Genomic DNA, 22,698 nt, shown 5'->3' with positions numbered 1-22,698 from the left:
TCATAGTAGGAATTGAATACTCTTCAAAAGGAGGTACACTGTTATGGGTCTATTACCTTAAAGTAGTATATACTTAATACCTTAAAGTAGTATATACTCAATACATGTATAGGTAAACACAGTTTCAATATGCACTGCCACTACAGCAACAGGAAGGTTTTTTAACAAACATCTGTTACTGCATGAATTTTAATTATAAATGTACTTCTATATACACAATCAATTTATATATTTAGTAAAGTTGGATACATTTGATGAAGATTTTCTACATGTCAAGTAAATATCTAAAGACAAGATATTTCATTTGGGCATTGAACATCTTTAATCAAGCTTCAACTTTGAATTCTTAGAATCAATCAGTAACAAACAAAACAAAAGTCAACAAAAAACACAATGAACAAAACAAACTGTTCAATTTTAAGGAGGTGAGATTCCCATATTCACTAAACTCCAACCAGCAGTTGCTGAGAAATACTCTGGACAAGAATTCTACTATAGTATACTATTGTTGAATAATCAAAGGGCAATAACTGGGTGGAAAATCATCTGACTGGAACATGAAGAAAACAGGCGCATCTCCTCTTGATAGTGAAGCTTCCTATCAAATATGGCTAAATTCCAACCAGTGGTTGCTGAGAATACTCCGGACAAGAATTGTACTATAGTATACTATTGTTGAATAATCAAAGGGCAATAACTCTGTGAAAAATCATCTGACTGGAACAGGAGGGAGGAACTGTTACACGAGACTCGGTTGTGGAGGATATCATGTTACATATTTAGGATGCTACAGTATTCCTGGATAACGTTACAGCATTCGCATGATAATAATAGCTGTCGGTGTTTTGTTTGCCAAAGATGTGGTAAAGATTTATCTCTTTTTCCAAAAATAAAAATTGTTTTTCTAGATCGATCAGTGATACGCATGTCTGTTGAGACATGGCTTAACCTGCGAAATACAGTATATTGATGTCAATCAAGCGTTTTATGACAAAATTCGAAATTTTGATAGAAAAATATCTAAAAGAAATTGATTAAAAGATATTCCAACTGTATTTCATGCAAATTTGCATTGATTAAAACCCTCTTCAGGCATGGACTTATAATACGAGGTAGAAAAATTACTGTTGGTCTAATATTTCGTGGTTTTATAGAATGTTGCAGTTTAGCAGGATATGCTACAGTTGTGGGGTGCTGCTTCTGAATGTGTTACAGATTTAGGATGATACTTTTTCCTTCTTCAGGATTCTGTTGTTAGATGTAAATACTGCTAAACAACATTTATTTTGTCATTACAGGCAGTCAGACATGTACTAGAGTGGCGTTGCTGTAAAAACACAGGAAAGAAAAACTACAACATTCCACCTAATGGGAGAAGATGTCGGTTGTGATATGTCAAGAATCACATATAATGAACAGTTGATGATACAAGTTATGCAGAGCAAATCTCCCATCCCTTTTCCATGCAAATTGACCGATCGTTTGAACAATCTCTAAATACATCGGTTGTTAAATTTTTTTCATAACCTCAAAATAAATCACCAAAGATATCGCGGAGCGAAATCGAAAAATGGTCTAAGTGTTTCTTTATTTATATTCACATAGATTAATTACTTTCGTTCAAATTTAAAAAGAGAGTGAGTTACTATGTTTATAAGGTAACTCCTAATTTTTGAACAACCCGAATTTAATGTGCTCGTGCTCGCGTTTACGCAATGCCTACAGTCCTGAGACATGCCTTCTAATGGCGCACAGTCCTGAAAAGCCCTTGACACCGTCATACACACAAAGACAAAGGCGCATATATTTTTAGATGAAAATCCTGAAACATTATACATTTTAACTAAGAATTGCATATAAAACTGTGACCAAACAGATTCAATGCTTCAGATTAGCCTATTTGATTGTGCATGCTTGCCAGATCTTCATTGCACAGATGCATATCTGCTTTTATGATATACCTATATAAATTCTGTAAAAAATCGGCTTGTATTTCACAATTAAATATGAACAGACAGACAAAAATTCCATATTGTACCTTAAAAATTCCGTATTGTACCTTCCGTATTGTATGCTGCCAGACTATTTTCATTAATATGCATGACCCGGCACATTTCTATAAATAGCGCACATAAAACTTCACTAAGTTCCATGTAATATCGATAAACATTGAAGATTTCGTTCAAGAACAAAACAAGAATCAAAATGGCAAAGGTATATAATAAAAGGGTCATTATAACAGTAGCTAGATCTGGGACTTTGTATTCGGCTCTCATGGATTTTGCAAGGTCGGATCACACTCGGCGCTTGCGCGCCTCGTGAGATCCGATCTAGCAAAATCCACTCGAGCCGCATACTGCATCCCAGATCAAGCTACTGTTATAATAACCCTATTGTAGGCAGCTATATATATACGCGCCTGCAAGCAGACTATGATTCAATGGTTGTTCCAACAGTAAACACGTATACATGTTTAACAAAAAAGGAATCTTTTGTTATTTGAAATAAAGTTTTATTGCACATGTGCGAGTTGTTGTAAGAAAAGCCAATCAATTTCTTAAGTTCTCCATTACCGATTCCGAGAGGATATTTTCTTTAAAGCATATTAGTAATTGAAATCGTTGATAAAGACACGCATTGCCAAGCTCTTCTGAAGCTAGGACACATTGTTTGCTAGCTTAATACATGTAGCATAAACAGGTACTATTTATGAAAGAACAGCCTATTAAAGTGCAAAGGACGATTCAATACGAATTGGTGATTATGGTATCATATATATATAGAACACTAGCTTTCCATTGAAAATGTTTATATATCATTTTATTATATTTAGATGTTGATTTAGAATTTTGAAATTAGAAAAAAATGCACTTGGTATAATATATTTGTTACATCTTACAAAAAAATCCCGCATAATTCATGATATCTAAATTTTACTTGCTATCCTGGTATTGTATATTGTCAAAATGTATTCCAAAAAGTATCATCCTAAATCTGTAACACTTCCAGAAGTAGCACCCCACAACTGTAACATTCTATAAAACCACGAAAAATTAGACCCACATTGATTTTTCTACCTCGTATTATAACTGCATGCCTAAAGAGGGTCTTTATCGATGCAAATGAGCATAAAGTATGGTTGAAACATATTTTAATCAACTTCTTTTAAATAATTCTCTATCAGAATTTCGGATTTTGTCATTAAACGCTTGATAGACATCAATATACTGTGTTTCATGTGTTAAACCATGTCTCAACAGACGTACATACCACTGATCTAGAAAAACAATTTTTACTTTTGCAAAAAAGAGATAAATCTTTACTATTTCTTTGGCAAACAAAACACCGACAGCGATTATTATCCTCCGAATGCTGTAACGTTATCCAGGAATACTGTAACAGTAGCATCCTAAATCTGTAACATGATATCCTCCACAACCGAGTCTTGTGTAACAGTTCCTCCCCCGTGGTTATAGACTGGACAAAAAATGACCTTAAATCTTTGGATTGATCTTTGAGCTAGGTGCCAGGGTCTTGCATGTGACAAATCCTCTTGTTATGGTGGACATTTGTGCCAAATAATTTTGAAATGTAACTGTTCATAACAAAATCTCAGTTGGATGCACACTATGTAGCACACAGATGGATGATACTCATGCCCCATCCCCTTAATTTGGGTATAAAACTACCCCATACACATATAACATATTTTCAACAACAAAACATAAAATATATAATTTAAAACATTTAACAAATTATAACTGCATTTTAACAAAGTCTTACACTCTATAGGAGAATTTTTCAAAATTCAGTAACTCTTGTTCAATATATTTGGTACAAGTTCTGTCCGAAATAAAATAACAGCATAAACAATAGAATTAACTGTCCCTCTCTCAAATCTGACACCGACACCCTTCCATTTCATCCTATTCTATCTATTGGTACAAGTCTCCAGACTCAGCATTCTGCCCTGTCATTGGTCAATTTCAACTTTGATCTCGGAATCAACCAATCAGATGCATGGAATCTGAGACTATAGTCTACAAATTCAGATGCCATTTTTCCCATAATTCCAAGCCTTCTCACTTGCAGCTGTTGTCTGTGTCCAGAATACAAATAATTGCAAGTCTTGGTTCAATGAGAAAGCATCTGCCTGACTGATACAGTGAGGGTTCAATGAATACAGTTTTAAGAAATTTTCTTACTGCCTATGTTGTTACTTAGATGCTTGATTAGTATAACATTATAAACAAGTGGCGATACAGAAGTCCCCTACTGTTGGAAAACTTTGTTAGTGTTCATCCCTTGTGGTTGTTAGCAACAGTGTTAGGACTAAAAATTCTTCAAGGCATTTAGGAGCTAAGAAAACAAGACGGCCACGATGGCCCTATATCGCTCACCTGTTATCATTGCACTTGAGAACAAGAAGGTCCTCAGAAAAAATATCTAAGTCCACAGGACAGGAACAACAAAGGGAAGAAATTTAACCAAAAAGAAAAAAAAATTCTTACAAGGAACAGATATGTCAAAATACACCTAAAAATTAGAGGTACCATCCATGTTGTATTACAGAAAAGTGGTCTCGGTTTTTCCCTACGGCCAATTATAAAAAAGTTACTAAAAATAAGCTATTTATAGTAATGAAAAAGGGAAGTAATTAAAAAAAATTTATTGTAAGTGAACAAAAGAAGGATCTGCCAAATAAATCTGTTGACATAAATGAAATTTCAGATCAGTATCTTCCTTAGTTACGGGGATATACCCATTTTAATTTGAAATAAAGGGAGGTAATTTGACATAAAATCAGTCCATAGTTATCTACCCTGATTGGCTCAGTCCAACTAATGACAATAATGAAATTTCAAATAAGTCCTATAAGTACTTACTGATATAAATCCATTTTGATTACAATCAGGGGAGGTAATCAGATATAAAATAACTCTGGAACCTACGATTGGATCTGATTTGTAATGGAATCCAAGATTTATTGTTGTTGAAGATGTTTTGGAAGTTTGTATCAAATAAAACCATAAACGAAGTCTCTATATGGCTGCAAAAGCCAAAATAGCCAATTTTGGACCTTTAAGGGGTCATAACTCTGGAGTCCAAGAAGGAATCTGGCCAGTTCAAGAAAGGAACCAAGATCTTGTGGTAATACAAGTTGTGTGCAAGTTTGGTTAAAATCAAATCATAAATGAAGCTGCTATTGTGCAGACAAGGTCAAAATAGCTAATTTTGGCCCTTTCAGGGGCCATAACTCTGGAACCCATTAAGGGATCTGGCCAGTTTAAACTAGAGCTATCACTAAAGGTGATGAATGTACCCCCCGCATGCACTGACACAGTACATTGCAATTTGACTCACACAAGATTGCATAATTATGTGGACTGTATGTATATAGACTGTATGTATACAGTATACAGACAATATTGTGGATGCGACCATGTGACCTCAACGACCATTTGTCTTTAACGACCACTTTAAATTCCCCCCCGAACAATTTTACTATTAAAATATTTGTGCTAAACGACTTTTGTCTAACGCGATCAGCGACCGCTGATTTTCGGCAAAATTGACTGATCTTTTTTGGTTAAGCGACCGCTAAAATTTAACTATGTCCATATTAAATCATCTTTACATCAAACACTGCCGCCGATTAATTAAGAGAACGTGTTGACACTTAATTCTCGATTGCATAAGGTGAGAAATATAAATAACATTTGATGGGATCCTGTAATCACTGCATAATTATTAGCGAGAGACTGATATGACCAATCAAATTCATCGTTGTTTTCAAGATCTGCCCATTTTTTCCAATAATAACTTGACCTTGATAAATAAGGAAAATCGCATATCGTGTTATACATGTATTGTAAGCTATCCTATGTGTAATTGATTGATCTTGAATATGTCTAAACGGAAAGTGTTAAAGTTGGATGATAGAGCTTGTGTGTTGGAATTAAGTAAGAACAAAAGTTCTCGTAAATTAGCTGAAGAAATGGGTGTAGGAAAAACCCGGATCCAAAACATTCTGAAACGGAAAGCAGAAGTGTTGGAGGATATTGAAAATAATGTTTCAGGTGGTTGTAAATGTGCGAGGAGAAACACTGTTCACGAGGATGTAAACAATTTGGAGTGGTTTAAGAACGTGATTGCTAGGAGAATGCCCGTGTCTGGGCCTATCTTGTGCACTCAAGCTCTTAAGTTCGCGAGTGATCTTTGGGACATTAACTTTAAGGCATCGATGGGATGGCTTGCTTCGTTCTTGAAACGTAATAACATGTGTGAAATTCAGCTGATTTTATCGAAGTGAAACACACACTTTATTTAAGAAATAATAAATCTGTTCCTATATTTTATCAGTTAATAAAATATGGGCAGGAGTTTGGATGCGTAATAATTAAATCACGAGTGCGTAGCACGAGTGATTTAATTATTCGCATCCAAACGACTGCCCATGTTTCTATTAACTGATAAAATTATTGGAACAGATTTATTATTTCGATTCTAACAACGCAAATAATTCGCATTTCACAGTACTACATTTTCAGCGTAATACGTCATTCGGGTCATATGCTGTTACAATTTACCTCCTATGGTCAGAAAGTGCTGCATAGCCAATGGAACGTATAGATATTTGTTTCTTTTTTATCAGAATTTTGAGAAGTATTTATGAATTAGTAATCTAACAGCTCGCAAGCTAATTATGAAGAAAATCATCAATTTAGGCGTGTTGACCCTGTGTTACGAGTTAGGAGCTTAACTTTATATGACGTCACATCATGATGACGTCAGACCTTATGTCATATGTTTATGACGTCACCGCTGAATCATAATTAAGCTAATTGAATTCGCTCGTAGAGATCAAAACGTATTTTACGGTCCTACACATAGGTCAGTATGACTTTTAATCATATTTATGTTTTTGATATGATGTTTTCAACCGTTTGGCCCTGAAATAAATCGTATGTAATGGAACTGAAGAAGAATATCTTATTCCACAATCAATGTGGTGGTGGGGGGGGGATTGTAACAGCCAACCATATTTTATCGTAGATTCATGTATAGGCGACTTCGCTATATGTTTATATAGCAATTGCTGCGGATCGTGTTAGAATACACTTTAAAGTTTTATTGATGTATGTAAATATTTCATGCATATGTTAATCTTTATTCTGAAACACTTGCATAAAATGAAGAGAATTTCAAACTATTAAATTGATATGAATAACATGTATCTTATCTGCATCCTTACCCAATGTGTCTCTTACATACACCACGTGAAAACCACATGAAAACTTAAGTCCCATATATTATTCCCAATATCCGTACTTTGTCCTAAGAGACCGTTGTCTTAAGAGACCACTTTTTGCCTGTCCCTTGGGTGGTCTCTTAACACAAGATTGACTGTAGTAACAAAAAACAAAGTCCCATAACTATGCAGAATATTTATCTAAAAGAATGTAACATGCACCATGCACAACTAGGATTGGTACTGATCACTTGTGTGAAGTTTCATTAAATTGTGTGTAAGGGTTTGGTAGATTAGGCACGCACAAGATTGCATATGCAGACTGTATGTACATAGTATGTTAACAAGAAACAAAGTCCCATAACTCTGCAATTTTTGTTGCTGAAAGAACCTAACATGCCCCATGCACAACTACTGTTGTTACTGATCACTTGTGTGAAGTTTCATTAAATTGTGTCAAGGGGATGAGGAGAGATGGTGCGCACAAGATTGTGTCTATGTATATAGTATAGAAACAAAGAAACAAAGTCCCATAACTCTGCAAATTTTTTTTCTGAAAGAACCTAACATGCCCCATGCACAACTACTATTGGTACTGATCACTTGTGTGAAGTTTCATTAAATTGTGTCAAGGGGATGAGGAGAGATGGTGCGCACAAGATTGTGTCTATGTATATAGTATAGTAACAAAAAAACAAAGTCCCATAACTCTGCAATTTTTTTTTTCTAAAAGAACCTAACATGCCCCATGCACAACTACTGTTGGTACTGATCACTTGTGTGAAGTTTCATTAAATTGTGTCAAGGGGATGAGGAGAGATGGTGCGCACAAGATTGTGTCTATGTATATAGTATAGTAACAAAAAAACAAAGTCTCATAACTCTGCAAAAAAATTTTCTAAAAGAACCTAACATGCCCCATGCACAACTACTGTTGGTACTGATCACTTGTGTGAAGTTTCATTAAATTCTGTCAAGGGGATAAGGAGAGATAGTGCCACAAGATTGCGTCTACGGACAGACGGACAGACAGACAGACAACCTGAAACCAGTATACCCCCCCTTACAACTTTGTTGTCGGGGGGTACAAAAAGGAACCAAGATCTTATGGTGACACAAGTTTTGTGCAAGTTTGATTAAATTCAAATCATAAATGAAGCTGATATTGTGCAGACAAGGTCAAAATAGCTAATTCTGGTCCTTTCAGGGGCTATAACTCTGGAACCCATAATGGAATTTCGCCAGTTGAAGAAAGGAACCAAGATCTTATGGTGATACAAGTTGTGTGCAAGTTTGTTTAAAATAAAATCATAAATCAAGCTGCTATTATGCAGACAAGGTCAAAATAGCTAATTCTGGCCCTTTCAGGGGCCATAACTCCGGAACCCATATTGGAATCTGGCCAGTTCAAGAAAGGAACCGAGATCTTATGGTGATACAAGTTGTGTGCAAGTTTGGTTAAAATAAAATCATAAATGAAACCACTATCGTGCAGACAAGAAATTGTTGACGCACGGACGGACAAACGGATGACGGACGACAGACGAAGGGTGATCACAAAAGCTCACCTTGTCACTATGTGACAGGTGAGCTAAAACAAAACACTTTTTTTACTTACATTTCAATAGTGATATTGACATACAAGCATAGATCATGTACAAGACACATTGTCTAATCATGGGGAATATTTGTGTGCAGTACTAAGATAATCCCTCAATGCACATTAAAGTTATGGAGTGGAAATTTTTTTATTGACCTTCAATAGTGATCTTGACCTTTGACCGGAAACCATGGGTCATGTATGCAATACATAGTCTAATCAATGAACATTTCTGTGTAGTAATAAACAAGAGCTGTCACTATTAGTGACAAATGCTGCCAAAGCTTGCCCATGAATGCTACTGTTGTCTGCGCAAAATATGCCAGAATATTTAGGTATGAACCATTACGTGACCTTGACCTTGAACTGAGAGACTCGGGTCATAAGTGAAACACACCTTCTCAATACGGTTAACATTTGTGTCAAATTATTTTCAAATCCCTTGATAAATGGCAGAGTGATAGACGAGACAAGAAAAAGACCATGTTAACCTTTGACCTGTAAGTGTGACCTTGACCTTGGAGCTAGGGGTCTGGGTCATGCGCATGACATGTCATCTCATTATAGAGAACATTTATGCCAGGTAATTTTAAAATCCCTTCATCGATGGCAGAGTTATGGATCGGACAAGAAACAAACCATGTTAACCTTTAACCTCTAAGTCTGACCTTGACCTTAGAGCTAGACCTTGACCTTAGAGCTAGGGGTTTGGATCTTGTGCATGACACATCGTCTCATTAAGGGGAACATTTATGCCATGTAATTTCCAAATCCCTTGATAAATGGCAGAGTTATGAATCGGACACCTGTTAACCTTTGACTTCTAAGTGTGACCTTGACCTTGGAGCTAGGGGTCTGGGTCTTGCACATCACACATTGTCTCATTATGGTAAACATTTGTGCCAAGTTATTTCAAAATCCTTGGATGGCAGAGTTATGGACTGGACACGAAACAGACCCTGTTAACCTTTGACCTGTAAGTGTGACCTTGACCTTGGAGCTAGGGGTCTTGGTCTTGCGCATGACACATCTCCTATTTTGGTGAACATAAAATTTTATGCTAATTTATTTCAAAATCCCTTTCTGGATGGCAGAGTTACAGTCCTGACAAGAATTCGGATGCATGGAGGCACAGTGCAATTTTATTATGCCTACCTTGGGTGGGGGGGGGGGGGGGGCATAAAAAATCCTTCAATGCAATTAAAAGTTATGGAGCAGAAAGCTTTATACTTAACCTTCAAAGGTAACTTTGTTACTTTGACCTCTGATTGATAGGCATGGTCATCTGGTTATATGGAACATTTGTGCGAGTGTATATAAAATACTTCAAGGCATTTAGCTAAGGAACAAAAACTATTTTTACTTTAATTTCAATAGTGACCTTGACCTTTGACAACCAAGCTTGGGTCATGTATGCAACATATTGTCTGGTCAAGAGGAATATTTGCTTGTAGTGGTAAGAAAATCCTTCAATGCATATAAAAGTTATGGAGTGGAAACAAATTTTTACTTGACCTTAGTGACCTTGACCTTTAACAGGCAAACATAGATAATGTGTTGATACATTGTCTCATCATGGGAAATGTTTGTATTTAGCACTAAGATAATCCATCAATACATATAAAAGTTATCAAGCAGAAACAATTTTTACTTGACCTTCAATAGTGACTTTGACCTATGATCTACAAGCATAAGTCATGTATGTACAAATTAACATAATCTTCATATGCCCTCTATTCACATACCAAGTTTTATGATCCTAAGCTTTAATACTTCTTGAGAAATTGCAAGATCTAGATTTGTGGATGGATGGACAGATGGACAAAGGGCATTCCTATAGTCCCCTCCAGTGTTCCACCAGTACGGGACTTATAACATCTATACAAATTACAGATACCAGACTCTGCAAACAACCTTGGGCCTAGGCCCTATCAATTCTAAGGAGCATTATATATATATATAAAGGCGGAGCCGTGGTATGTATGGATAAGAAATATTATAGAGACAAAAATTTAGAAATGTTGAGTGATACTAGTTATTATGAAAGCATAGATGAACATGCAGATTCCAGAACGCAACGGTTAATACACGATACTATAAATAAGTATGGCAAAAGTCTAATGAAAGAAGAAAAAGACTATTTATTAAATTTTGAAAACACAACTAGTCATTTCTACGGCTTACCAAAGATCCATAAAAGTAAGATAATAGCAGATGAACTAAAGAAACAAAACTCCGAATACATAAAAGTCCCAATCCCAGATGACATTCCTGTCAGACCAATAGTTGGTGGACCTAATAGTGTTACGCAGAGACTCAGTCATTTTCTTGATATTATACTAAAACCATTTTGTGAAGAGGTCCCCAGTTTCATCAGAGACCACTTAGATTTTCTTAACTATTTACCAGAACAGGTCGAAGAGAATTCAACACTCGTAATCTTTGATGTAATAAGCTTATACACAAATATCCCTCATGACCTTGGATTGGAAGCGGTTCGTTTTTGGATAGAAAAAATACCAGGAAAAATAGAGACACGTTTTAAAATAGCTTTCATTCTTAAATCTCTTCAAATTATACTACAGAACAACGTTTTTTATTTTGACGGTAGATTCTACGTCCAGAAAAAGGGCACAGCAATGGGTACGAAGGTCGCTCCAACTTACGCAACATTAGTACTTGGATACTTAGAGGAAACACTTTACAACAATATAAAACATAGATACAGTTCTGAATTTTCCAGTTACTTACGCCTTAACTGGAAGCGATTTCTGGATGATTGCTTCTTAATTCTGACCAAGAAAATTAATTTTTGCAAGAACTTAATAAGTTACATCCAAGTATACAGTTCACATGCAGCGAGAATGATGTTATCATACCGTTCTTAGATATTCTTGTTAAAAAATTTGGAAACAGTATAACGGCGGACCTGTACTGTAAATCTACTGACACACATAACTACTTAAACTTTAATTCCTGCCACCCTAAACATACTAAGGTTAATATACCGTTTAACTAGCTTCAAGAATAATCACTATAGTGAAAGATAAACAGTTACAAGAAACACGACTTTCAGAATTAAAGTTACAATTATTGAAACAAAACTATCCGGAAGAAATTATTAAGCACGGAATATCAAAGGCGGAATCAAAAGGACCTATAGCAACGAATAATCGCAAAAATCAAACATCGGATTATAATGTCATTCCATTTGTAACAACTTTTAACCCACGTAATAAGAACATGTCGCTGGCAATACAAACATGCAAAGCAATGCTGCAGAACAGTGACAGGATGAACAAGAGCACCGCCTTGCGGGTGCTGACGCTCATCTGATTTTTTTTGTGTAATAGAAATATTGTCCTACCCATGATTTTCTAAGTCTAAAAAGGGCCATCATTCTTGAAAAAAGCAGGATAGAGTTATGTTTCTTGATGTACAGTGTCCACTTATGATGGTGAAAAACTGTTGCAAGTTTTAAAGCAATAGCTTTGATAGTTTATGAGAAAAGTTGACTTAAACATAATACTCAACCAAGAAAATGATTTTCTAAGTCCAAAAGGGGCAATAATTATTGCAAAAAGCAGGATGGAGTTATGTTGCTTGCTGTACAGGGTCAGCCTATGATGGTGAACAAGTGTTGCAAGTTTCAAAGTAATAGCTTTGATAGTTTAAGAGAAAAAGTTGACCTAAACATAAAACTTAACCAAGAAATCTGATATTTTCTAAGTCCAAAAGGGGCAATAATTATTGCAAAAAGCAGGATGGAGTTATGTTGCTTGCTGTACATGGTCAGCTTATGATGGTGAACAAGTGTTGCAAGTTTCAAAGCAATAGCTTTGATAGTTTAAGAGAAAAAGTTGACCTAAACATAAAACTTAACCAAGAAATCTGATATTTTCTAAGTACAAAAGGGGCCATAAATCTTGCAAAAAGCAAGATGGAGTTATGTTTCTTGCTATACAGGGTCAGCTCATGATGGTGAACAAGTATTCCAAGTTTCAAAGCAATAGCTTTGATAGTTTAGGAGAAAAGCTGACCTAAACATAAAACTTAACCAGGCAACGCCGACGCCGACAACCGCTCAAGTGATGACAATAACTCATCATTTTTTTTCAAAAAATCAGATGAGCTAAAAATGTTTTACAACAGAAAAGAATAATAAATAGTAAAAGGCAACCTAAAAGCTTAAAACGCATTCTATCTAAATCGAAATTTGATATGGTGACTGTAACAAAGTGTAACAGAAGCAGATGTAAGACGTGTCCAGATTTGCTAGAAGGAGACTCAATTAAATTTTCAAATGGTAAAACGTTTACTGTTAAACAGAATATGAACTGTATTTCAAAAAATGTTATTTATTCTATCATCTGCGCGAATTGCAAACAATTTTACATCAGTCAAACAAAGAATGAACTGTGCCGACGAATGACACTACATAGACAACAAATTAATAATGATGAACTACGTATCCTGAAAGTAAATAAACATATCCATGAATGCTCTGGTGGGAAGTTTGAAATATTCTCTCTTTACAAAAATCTGACTAATAGTGACAGTTTCAGAGATGAGAAGGAACTATATTTTATAAACATTTTGAAACCAGAACTTAAGAGCATTTGTTATTAGTTCTTGGGGCTCCGTGAGCATGGCCAGCTCCATAAATTTAGTGTTTATGTGCAGTGTAACTAGAATCTCCTCTTTATATATGCTTGCTCATCTAACTTTACACGTGAAATAGTACTGGTCATAATTGTTTAGAAATTAATATCATCAACTGTGTACATTTAATGTACTATACTGCTTTGTTTTTAAATTTTTATCTCTTTTCTTTCCTGAAATACAGTTTTAGCTTTAAATTTTATTACCTGCCTTTAATTTTTGATGCTATTTCTATAATTGGCTATATACCACTTTTGTCATAAAGAACGTGAGGGTAATTTGAGTAATTCTTTCTCTTTACTGTATCCATAATTGATTTTTAAGCTATTATTACTTTTTAAGTAATCATCTTGATATTATTTCTTAACTGATATATCGAGCATAAATATGTTTTAAGTACAGTTATTAACTCCCTTTTAAATGGTACAATATATCTGTTTCAAGTTTTGTGTGCATACATACACAGGGTATTCTTGAGTGTATAATACATTTTTCTTGAAGTTTGCCGCAACGTCTGTTTACAACGTTTCCCGTAATTTTTGTTATGACATGACGTCATTGTACATTATTTCAAAATGTAAACTGCCTGAAGATGTGTATTGAAAGCGCTTGCAGTGAAGAATTAAAATAATTGTAAAACACAGAAGTCTGCTGCTGTTTATTCCTTACAAATTGAACTATATATATATATATATTATATATATATATATATATATATATATATATATATATATATATAAAGAAACAAGAGCTGTCACTAATGGTGACAAATGCCCCCGCAGCACCTTGACTTTTGACCTGGTGACCCCAAAGTCAGTAGGGGTTGTGTACTCAATAAGTACTATCAGCATGTGAAGTTTGAAGGGCCTGGGTGCAGTGGTTCGCGAGTCAAGTGCCTTCATGCAAAAAGTTAACGTTGTGACAAACGAACGAACTAAGGAACTAATGGACGGACAGTTGAAAACTAATATGCCTCCCTTTGGGGGCATAATAAAAATAAACAACATTACATGAGTTACATAATATTATGTAACTCATGTAATGTTGTTTATTTTTTCTTTATAATTTATTTGATCCGGTACGGACTTTTGCATATATATATATATATATATATATAGTAGAAAGAATTTATACGAACTAAATCACCACCACAATATACCAGACTAATTACGGCAAAGCACCTAGCAGTACAAACGAACACGCACATGCCACAGCAAGTCCACTAACCCAATAAGATTAGTTTCGATGCTGCTTTATATCGAGCCCGAATTGTACTACACATTCGTACTGGTTCAACATTTGCATATATACTCAAATCTCTGTTTTCATGTCTCACAAATCAGTAGTGACATTTTAGTCTTTTTAACTTATTGGGACCAGAGAAGCTATATTTTCTCTCTCTGAACGTTATCTGGATCACGAGGATACATTGAATATATAGAGATAGTTTGCATTAAGGGATATAATTATATTCAGAACAGTTGACTTTCCCATACGTGAGATCCGCTAGGATACAAGTTCGCATTATAAATCATTATATAGTAGAGAGAATTTATACGAACTAAATCACCACCACAATATACCAGACTAATTACGGCAAAGCGCCTAGCAGTACAAACGAACACGCACATGCCACAGCAAGTCCACTAACCCAATAAGATTAGTTTCGATGCTGCTTTATAAACGAGCCCGAATTGTACTACACATTCGTATATATATATATATATATATATATGTTGCTTTCAAATATACAGCCAAATTTTTATCTTACTTCAGATAAAGCCTAACTGCTAACTTTGCCCTGCGAGCAACACTGTCTATCAGCAATATTTTGCATAACAACCAAATCTTTGTTTTTGTCTAGCTTGCAAAGCAACTGAGGAAAATGTGTCAAGATTTGCCATTCTCTAACATCAATAACCTTTTATATCCAAAAATAAACTAGAATGTGTCTGTAGGACACAGGGTGTGCCCCCCCCCCCCCACTGGTACATTTGTCACAAATAAGGGGCAATAATTCAAATGTTTGCAGTCTTAATGGGGTATAGCCTCAACAAACATTTTATAAAAAGGTTTCATCATTCTAGGCCCTATACTTTTTGAGCTATGAGCATCACAAACAAAAAATCCACTATTTTGGCTACTTCAAGGGCCCTAACTCTGTAATAAGAGCTAAGATTCTCAAAAAGAATGCCAAGTGTGCAAGGTCACATCACGATAAAGACTCCAGCATGGTTTCCTGAATTTACATCATGAATCTATATCAAATACTTTTTGAGCTAGGCATGTCACAAGATGAAAATGCGCATTTTTGACTATTTTAGGGGCCATAACTCTGAAAATAGGGGGCGGAGCCAGACGAAAAATAGGAGGTGTGCAAGTTCATATCATGATAAAGACTCATGCAAGGTTTCATCAATTTATATCAAATACTTTTCGAGCTAGGCGCGTCACGAACTTCGGACGGACGCACGGATAAGACCAAATCTATATGCCCCCACCACTCATGGGGTGGGGGGGGGGGGGGGAGCACAAAAACACAGAAAATGAATTCAAAATACATGAAAATATAGGAATACACGTCTTGGTAGATGTGCAATATTTTCTAGCATGTACATTTTTGTATTCACTGATTTATTATAGCCCCACATTCAACAGACCAAAACGGTTCCTTTTAACAATGAAATGTCTACTGACTCTTTCTTTGCATAGAGCAATTCTTACTTACTGGACAACATATACTGAAAACATCTGTAGTTGGTCAAACAAGGATTTAGCATTCTGATGTAGCTGTGATACTGTTGCACTGCCCAGTAATGCCATTTCTCCTGCTTCCTTAGAGTTACCTTCCTTGTCTGGAGCAAGTCGTAACAAAACCTGGACCATCCATCGTATCATGTCGGAGTGCAAGGTTGTCACCTAAATTTTGCAAGGTAAAATATGTTTTGTTTGTTTGTCTTTGGTTTAACGTCATTTTTCAAAAGTATTTCAGTTGTGTAACAGCGGGATTCTGTACCAGTACAAACCTCCAGAAGTAACTGCCAACTCATGATGTATTCTTGATTTCAAAAACAATCTACAAATAATTAATGCTGTCAATATTTGAAATTCAACATGCTTTCAACTATTTCATTAGTTCAGTTATTATGGGTACAGTCGGTATTTTATCTGTTATACACCAAGCTGATTTGTGATGTTACTGGTCCTCACAGGGGCAGGTCTATAGTACTTTTACTTTATCAAGCCAACAATTCTCCTAGAAAAGCTACAAACACTAAATATGTTAAATATGCAATTCTGAAAGTCACCAATTTTATTAACAAATACCTGTTCAACTAGCTTCCCATCTTCACTGTCAACAGCATTGGTTGCCGTGGTAACCCACTTCTGTACTTTTCTAATTACATCATTTACTTCAACTCTGCAAAAAGCAATTGAAATATAATTTTTGGTTAATCATTAATCAAAATCAAATCTCAAAAGTCTAATTCACTTTAAAATGAAATCATTTTTCATCGTTTTCATTTATGAAAGAACATTTGGCAAGCAATTTGATCTGTACTTCTCCATTCATAATTTGACTAAAAAGAACTTGGTTTCCAGAACTTATGTTTATATTTTAAACATAAAATATAAAGAAAGATGAATATCTATGCTTTATTTGAAAATTATCCAGATAATTTTTGGATGCACCCTGCTGACTGTAATATAATACTACCTACATGGTATTTTTGCTATTCTAATATACATGTACAGGTTTCTATAAATTGATTTTAAAGTCATTTTCATCATGTTTAACTGATATGTACATTTAAAAGAAGGAGGAAAAAATTGGCTTTGAAATTACATGTTTTATCTAAATCTTCATAGAAGAAAATTATCCCATTTGAGAGTCAAACTGATGAGCACTTCATTGTCAGTCCCCAGATATCCCAGTCAAGCAGGAATAATACTAAACTCATGGTGATAAGCCAACCATTGGGCTGTTCTTTAACTTTAGACTAGTTAGATAGTACCCAATGTAATGATAATGGACTGGGCAGTTTGTGAATGCCTTGCTTTAGTCTGGCTACCGACTAGATAATCTGAAAAGGGACATAATTACACAAAATTTGAATAGTCTCAAGAGTTCTCTCCTTTGAACAAAACATTAGGTCTGAACACAGACTAGCCTTGCTTAATCTACCAAAGTTAGAGAAATCAATATTATGAATTATCCAAACAATAAATTCTATAGAGGAGATAAGTTTTAGACTATCAGAAAAGATTATATAAGGGGAAAACCTGCTCAGATAACATCTATTTACACCAAATTAACTGGACTGCATTGAAAGTCAGAAATATGTACATTTTATAACAAAGCAATCTACCAGTTACATGGGTCACATACCTGGCAAATATAGAGACTATATGAATCTTACACTACTTGAGGGTATCTATCATTTCTGAGTTACCATAAAAACAGTCACGTTGGAGCTCGACATTCCCATCTGTAACTATCTTCACTTATAGATGGTTTTTGAAGCAATTGACTTTCTTTTAATTCTTATGGAGAACATAAGTTTACACAATTATTCATAAATGTAATTCATTATGATGTCATTTATGGTACAAGGCTCAGTCTACACCCCTGTGTGTTATACAATTGTCAGCACTGGTGGAAACCCAAAAACTTGTGTCAAATGTATGCAAGACATTTTTTTGCACACTAATACAGTCTTTTCTGACCAATGCAATCCAGTATAATTCAATGTACCATACTAACTTGAACTAGAGCTATCACTAAAGGTGATGAATGTACCCCCTGCATGCACTGACACAGTACATTGCAATTTGATGCACACAAGATTGCATAATTATGTGGACTCTATGTATATAGACTGTATGTATACAGTATAGTAACAAAAAACAAAGTCCCATAACTATGCAGAATATTTATCTAAAAGAATGTAACATGCACCATGCACAACTAGGGTTGGTACTGATCACTTGTGTGAAGTTTCATTAAATTGTGTTTAAGGGTTTGGTAGATTCGGCACGCACAAGACTGCATATGCAGACTGTATGTACATAGTATGTTAACAAGAAACAAAGTCCCATAACTCTGCAATTTTTGTTGCTGAAAGAACCTAACATGCCCCATGCACAACTACTGTTGTTACTGATCACTTGTGTGAAGTTTCATTAAATTGTGTCAAGGGGATGAGGAGAGATGGTGTGCACAAGATTGTGTCTATGTATATAGTATAGTAACAAAAAAACAAAGTCCCATAGCTCTGCAATTTTTGTTGCTGAAAGAACCTAACATGCCCCATGCACAACTACTGTTGGTACTGATCACTTGTGTGAAGTTTCATTAAATTGTGTCAAGGGGATGAGGAGAGATGGTGCGCACAAGATTGTGTCTATGTATAAAGTATAGTAACAAAAAAACAAAGTCCCATAACTCTGCAAATTTTTTTTCTAAAAGAACCTAACATGCCCCATGCACAACTACTATTGGTACTGATCACTTGTGTGAAGTTTCATTAAATTCTGTCAAGGGGATAAGGAGAGATGGTGCGCACAAGACTGCGTCTACGGACAGACAGACAGATAACCTGAAACCAGTATACCCCCCCTTACAACTTTGTTGTCGGGGGGTACAATAACTATGTAGAAATGAAATAAGTTATTTAATCAAATTCAATAAAAAATATTATCGTACCCTAGCAACCATCCTTTTTGCTTTGACCTAATTTAATATAGCAATTAATAGAAGTACATTAGTGCCACATGACCAAACATATTTAGCTAGCTGATAAAACACACAATATGTACCTGTATCAAAATACTGTCTTACAAGTATCACTTCTTCTATTATGCTGTGCAAGAGGTTTTAAAACTGAATTTGGAGACCAGTCTGTTATCTCCAGCACTCTGATTGGTTGGTTCTCAGCACCCATTTGAAACTGACCAATGACATGGCAACATTTTGTGACTGGTCTTTATAATCTGTACATAATTCCACAATAACCTAGTGTACCTAGTATATCTAGGTTACTGGAGAATGATATACTTATGAAGGTATACTGTGCAGTAAAAATACAACTTTAATCCATACATGTGATCTCCCACGCAGGAGGGTCAAAATCCCGATTTTTTCACCTTGCCTCCCGTCTCCCGACCAAAACCATATTTCTCCCGCTTTTCAAAACAAGAGGGCCAAGATGGCCCTAGGTCGCTCACCTAAGAAACACACCATAACAGTGTAAAACATGTTTGACCTAGTGATTTCATGGAAACAAATACAAAAAATTGGTCTCTTGCGATAAAACAAGCATTTTCTTACATATGACCTAGTTTTTTACCCTAGATGACCCATGTTCAAACTCGACCTAGATTTTATCAAGGCAATCATTCTGACCAAAATTCATGAAGATCAATTGAAAAATACAGCCTCTATCACATACACAAGTTTTTTCTTTGATTTGACTAAGTGACCTAGTTTTTGACCTCAGATGACCCATATTCAAATTCGACCTAGATTTCATTAAGGCAATCATCCTGACCAAATTTCATAAAAATCAATTGAAAAAAAACAGTCTCTATCGCATACACAAGATTTTTCTTTAATTTGACCTAGTGATCAGTTTTTGACCTCATATAACCCATATTCAAACTCGACCTAGATTTCATCAAGGCAATCATTCTGACCAAATTTCATGAAGATCAATTGAAAAATACATCCTCTATTGCATACACAATGTTTTTCTTCGATTTGACCTAGTGACCAAGTTTTTGATCCCAGATGACCCATTTTCAAACATGGCCTAGATTTTATCAAGGTAATCATTCTGGCTAAATTTCATGAAGATCAGTTGAAAAATACAGCCTCTATTACATACACAAGGTTTTTCTTTGATTTGACCTAGTGACCTAGTTTTTGACCCGAGATGACCCATTTTCGAACTCGGCCTAGATTTCATCAAGGTTATCATTCTGACCATTATTCATGAAGAAGAATTGAAAAATACAGCCTCTATCGCATACACAAGGTTTTTCTTTGATTTGACCTAGTGACCTAATTTTTGAACCGAGATGACCCATTTTCGAACTCGGCTTAGATTTCATCAAGGTTATCATTCTGACCAATATTCATGAAGATTATTTGAAAAATACCACCTCTATCGCATACACAAGGTTTTTCTTTGATTTGACCTAGTGACCTAGTTTTTGACCCGAGATGACCCATTTTCGAACTCGGCCTAGATTTCATCAAAGTTATCATTCTGACCAATATTCATGAAGATTAAATGAAAAATACAGCCTCTATCGCATACACAAGGTTTTTCTTTGATTTGACCTAGTGACCTAGTTTTTGACCCGAGATGACCCATTTTCGAACTCGGCCTAGATTTCATCAAGGTTATCATTCTGACCAATATTCATGAAGATTAATTGAAAAATACAGCCTCTATCGCATACACAAGCTAAATGTTGACAGACGACGGACAACAGACGCCAGACGACAGACGACGGATGACGGACGCCGGACATCGAGCGATCAGAAAAACTCACCTGAGCATTGCTCTGGTGAGCTAAAAAGAATCAGTATTATGACTGGGTTGATAATTACCGACAGTGCCAAACTGTTTACACGGTGAATCAAAGTGTCACCGACTGTTGTGTATTATACATGTTTGACACACATGTAGCTGGAGGAAAGAGTTGTTTTTCACAGGTGAATTATTAATTGTTTGTTTTGATAAGGGATTAGACAAGCAGGGCCTTTTCCACCTGTCTCACGGGGCCGAATATCTGCCCATTCTCAATGTCAATTAAGCTCCATTTTTTACCAATTTGAAGCAAAAAACTCCCAGTCATAAGAAATAATTCCCAGCTGAAATGAATTTTGATTATTCAAAGGTAATAAAATCACATAAATAATTGCTGGAAAAACCAACCCATTACTATTTTTAGAACAGGAGTGTTATTTCCCCTTATGGAGTTACGCCATTTTCTTCCAATGTTTACCAAATTAATTTGCTATTAAATCGGACATATTTCATTGAAAATTGGATGAAAACACACACTCATTTATTTGATAACATCTTTCTACATTAGTTTGGTAAGGGTAAATACATGTTGATGCATTTCTGTTTTCTATTTTTCATGTCAAAATCATCAGTATTTTTATACGAAAGTGGGTGGAGTAAGGAATTTACATAATTTATGAGTTGTGTTCAGACCAATTTAGAGCTTCGTTTTTTTAAGTCCTTGAGTAGAATAATGTTAATGCATGTTCACCTTCATTTCAGACCAAATTGAGACTTTGTTTCTACAAATTTAATCTGTTAAGAAAGTTTAAATTTAAGTTAGAACAAGAGGGAGCTTCTGTAAGATAGCATGCTCGACTTTTCTCAGTGATTGACTCTGAATTAAAGCTTTGCCAGTAAAAGGGGCAATTAAAGCTTTGCCAGTAAAAGGGCATAATAGTCAACAGCTTTGAATGTAACAGAGATATTAGACATTATATAAAACTTTAACAAACAAGAGGGCCAAGATGGCCCTAGGTCGCTCACCTAAGAAACACTCCATAACAGTGTAAAACATGTTTGACCTAGTGATCTCATGGAAACAAATATTCTGACCAATTTTCATTAAGATTGGACCAAAAAATTGGTCTCTTGCGATAAAACAAGCATTTTCTTAGACATGACCTAGTTTTTGACCCTAAATGACCCATGTTCAAACTCGACCTAGATTTTATCAAGGCAATCATTCTGACCAAAATTCATGAAGATCAACTGAAAAATACAGCCTCTATCACATACAGAAGTTTTTTCTTTGATTTGACCAAGTGACCTAGTTTTTGACCTCAGATGACCCATATTCAAATTCGACCTAGATTTCATTAAGGCAATCAACCTGACCAAATTTCATAAAAATCAATTGAAAAAAACAGTCTCTATCGCATACACAAGATTTTTCTTTAATTTGACCTAGTGACCTAGTTTTTGACCTCAGATAACCCATATTCAAAATCGACCTAGATTTCATCAAGGCAATCATTCTGACCAAATTTCATGAAGATCAATTGAAAAATACATCCTCTATTGCATACACAATGTTTTTCTTCGATTTGACCTAGTGACCTAGCTTTTCACCCCAGATGACCCATTTTCGAACTCGGCCTAGATTT

At 35.3% G+C, this 22,698-nt stretch overlaps 1 protein-coding gene across 1 annotated transcript in view; it reads right to left on the bottom strand.

Annotated features, from left to right (window-relative positions):
- The window catches only part of LOC123563858 (axonemal dynein light chain domain-containing protein 1-like), a 168,961-nt gene that overhangs the window by 49,657 nt on the left and 96,606 nt on the right, over positions 1 to 22,698 (bottom strand). The window contains exons 19-22 of the mRNA XM_053524238.1: positions 19,222 to 19,248; positions 16,842 to 16,935; positions 16,243 to 16,433; positions 3,784 to 3,843 (exon numbers count right to left, since the gene is read on the bottom strand). Coding sequence (XP_053380213.1) covers positions 3,784 to 3,843; positions 16,243 to 16,433; positions 16,842 to 16,935; positions 19,222 to 19,248 — 372 coding nt within the window. The remainder of the gene's footprint in view (positions 1 to 3,783; positions 3,844 to 16,242; positions 16,434 to 16,841; positions 16,936 to 19,221; positions 19,249 to 22,698) is intronic.

The sequence above is a fragment of the Mercenaria mercenaria genome, chromosome 15 (assembly GCF_021730395.1).
Source record: "Mercenaria mercenaria strain notata chromosome 15, MADL_Memer_1, whole genome shotgun sequence".
Lineage (NCBI taxonomy): Eukaryota > Metazoa > Mollusca > Bivalvia > Venerida > Veneridae > Mercenaria > Mercenaria mercenaria.
This window is presented reverse-complemented; position numbering and strand designations above follow the sequence as displayed.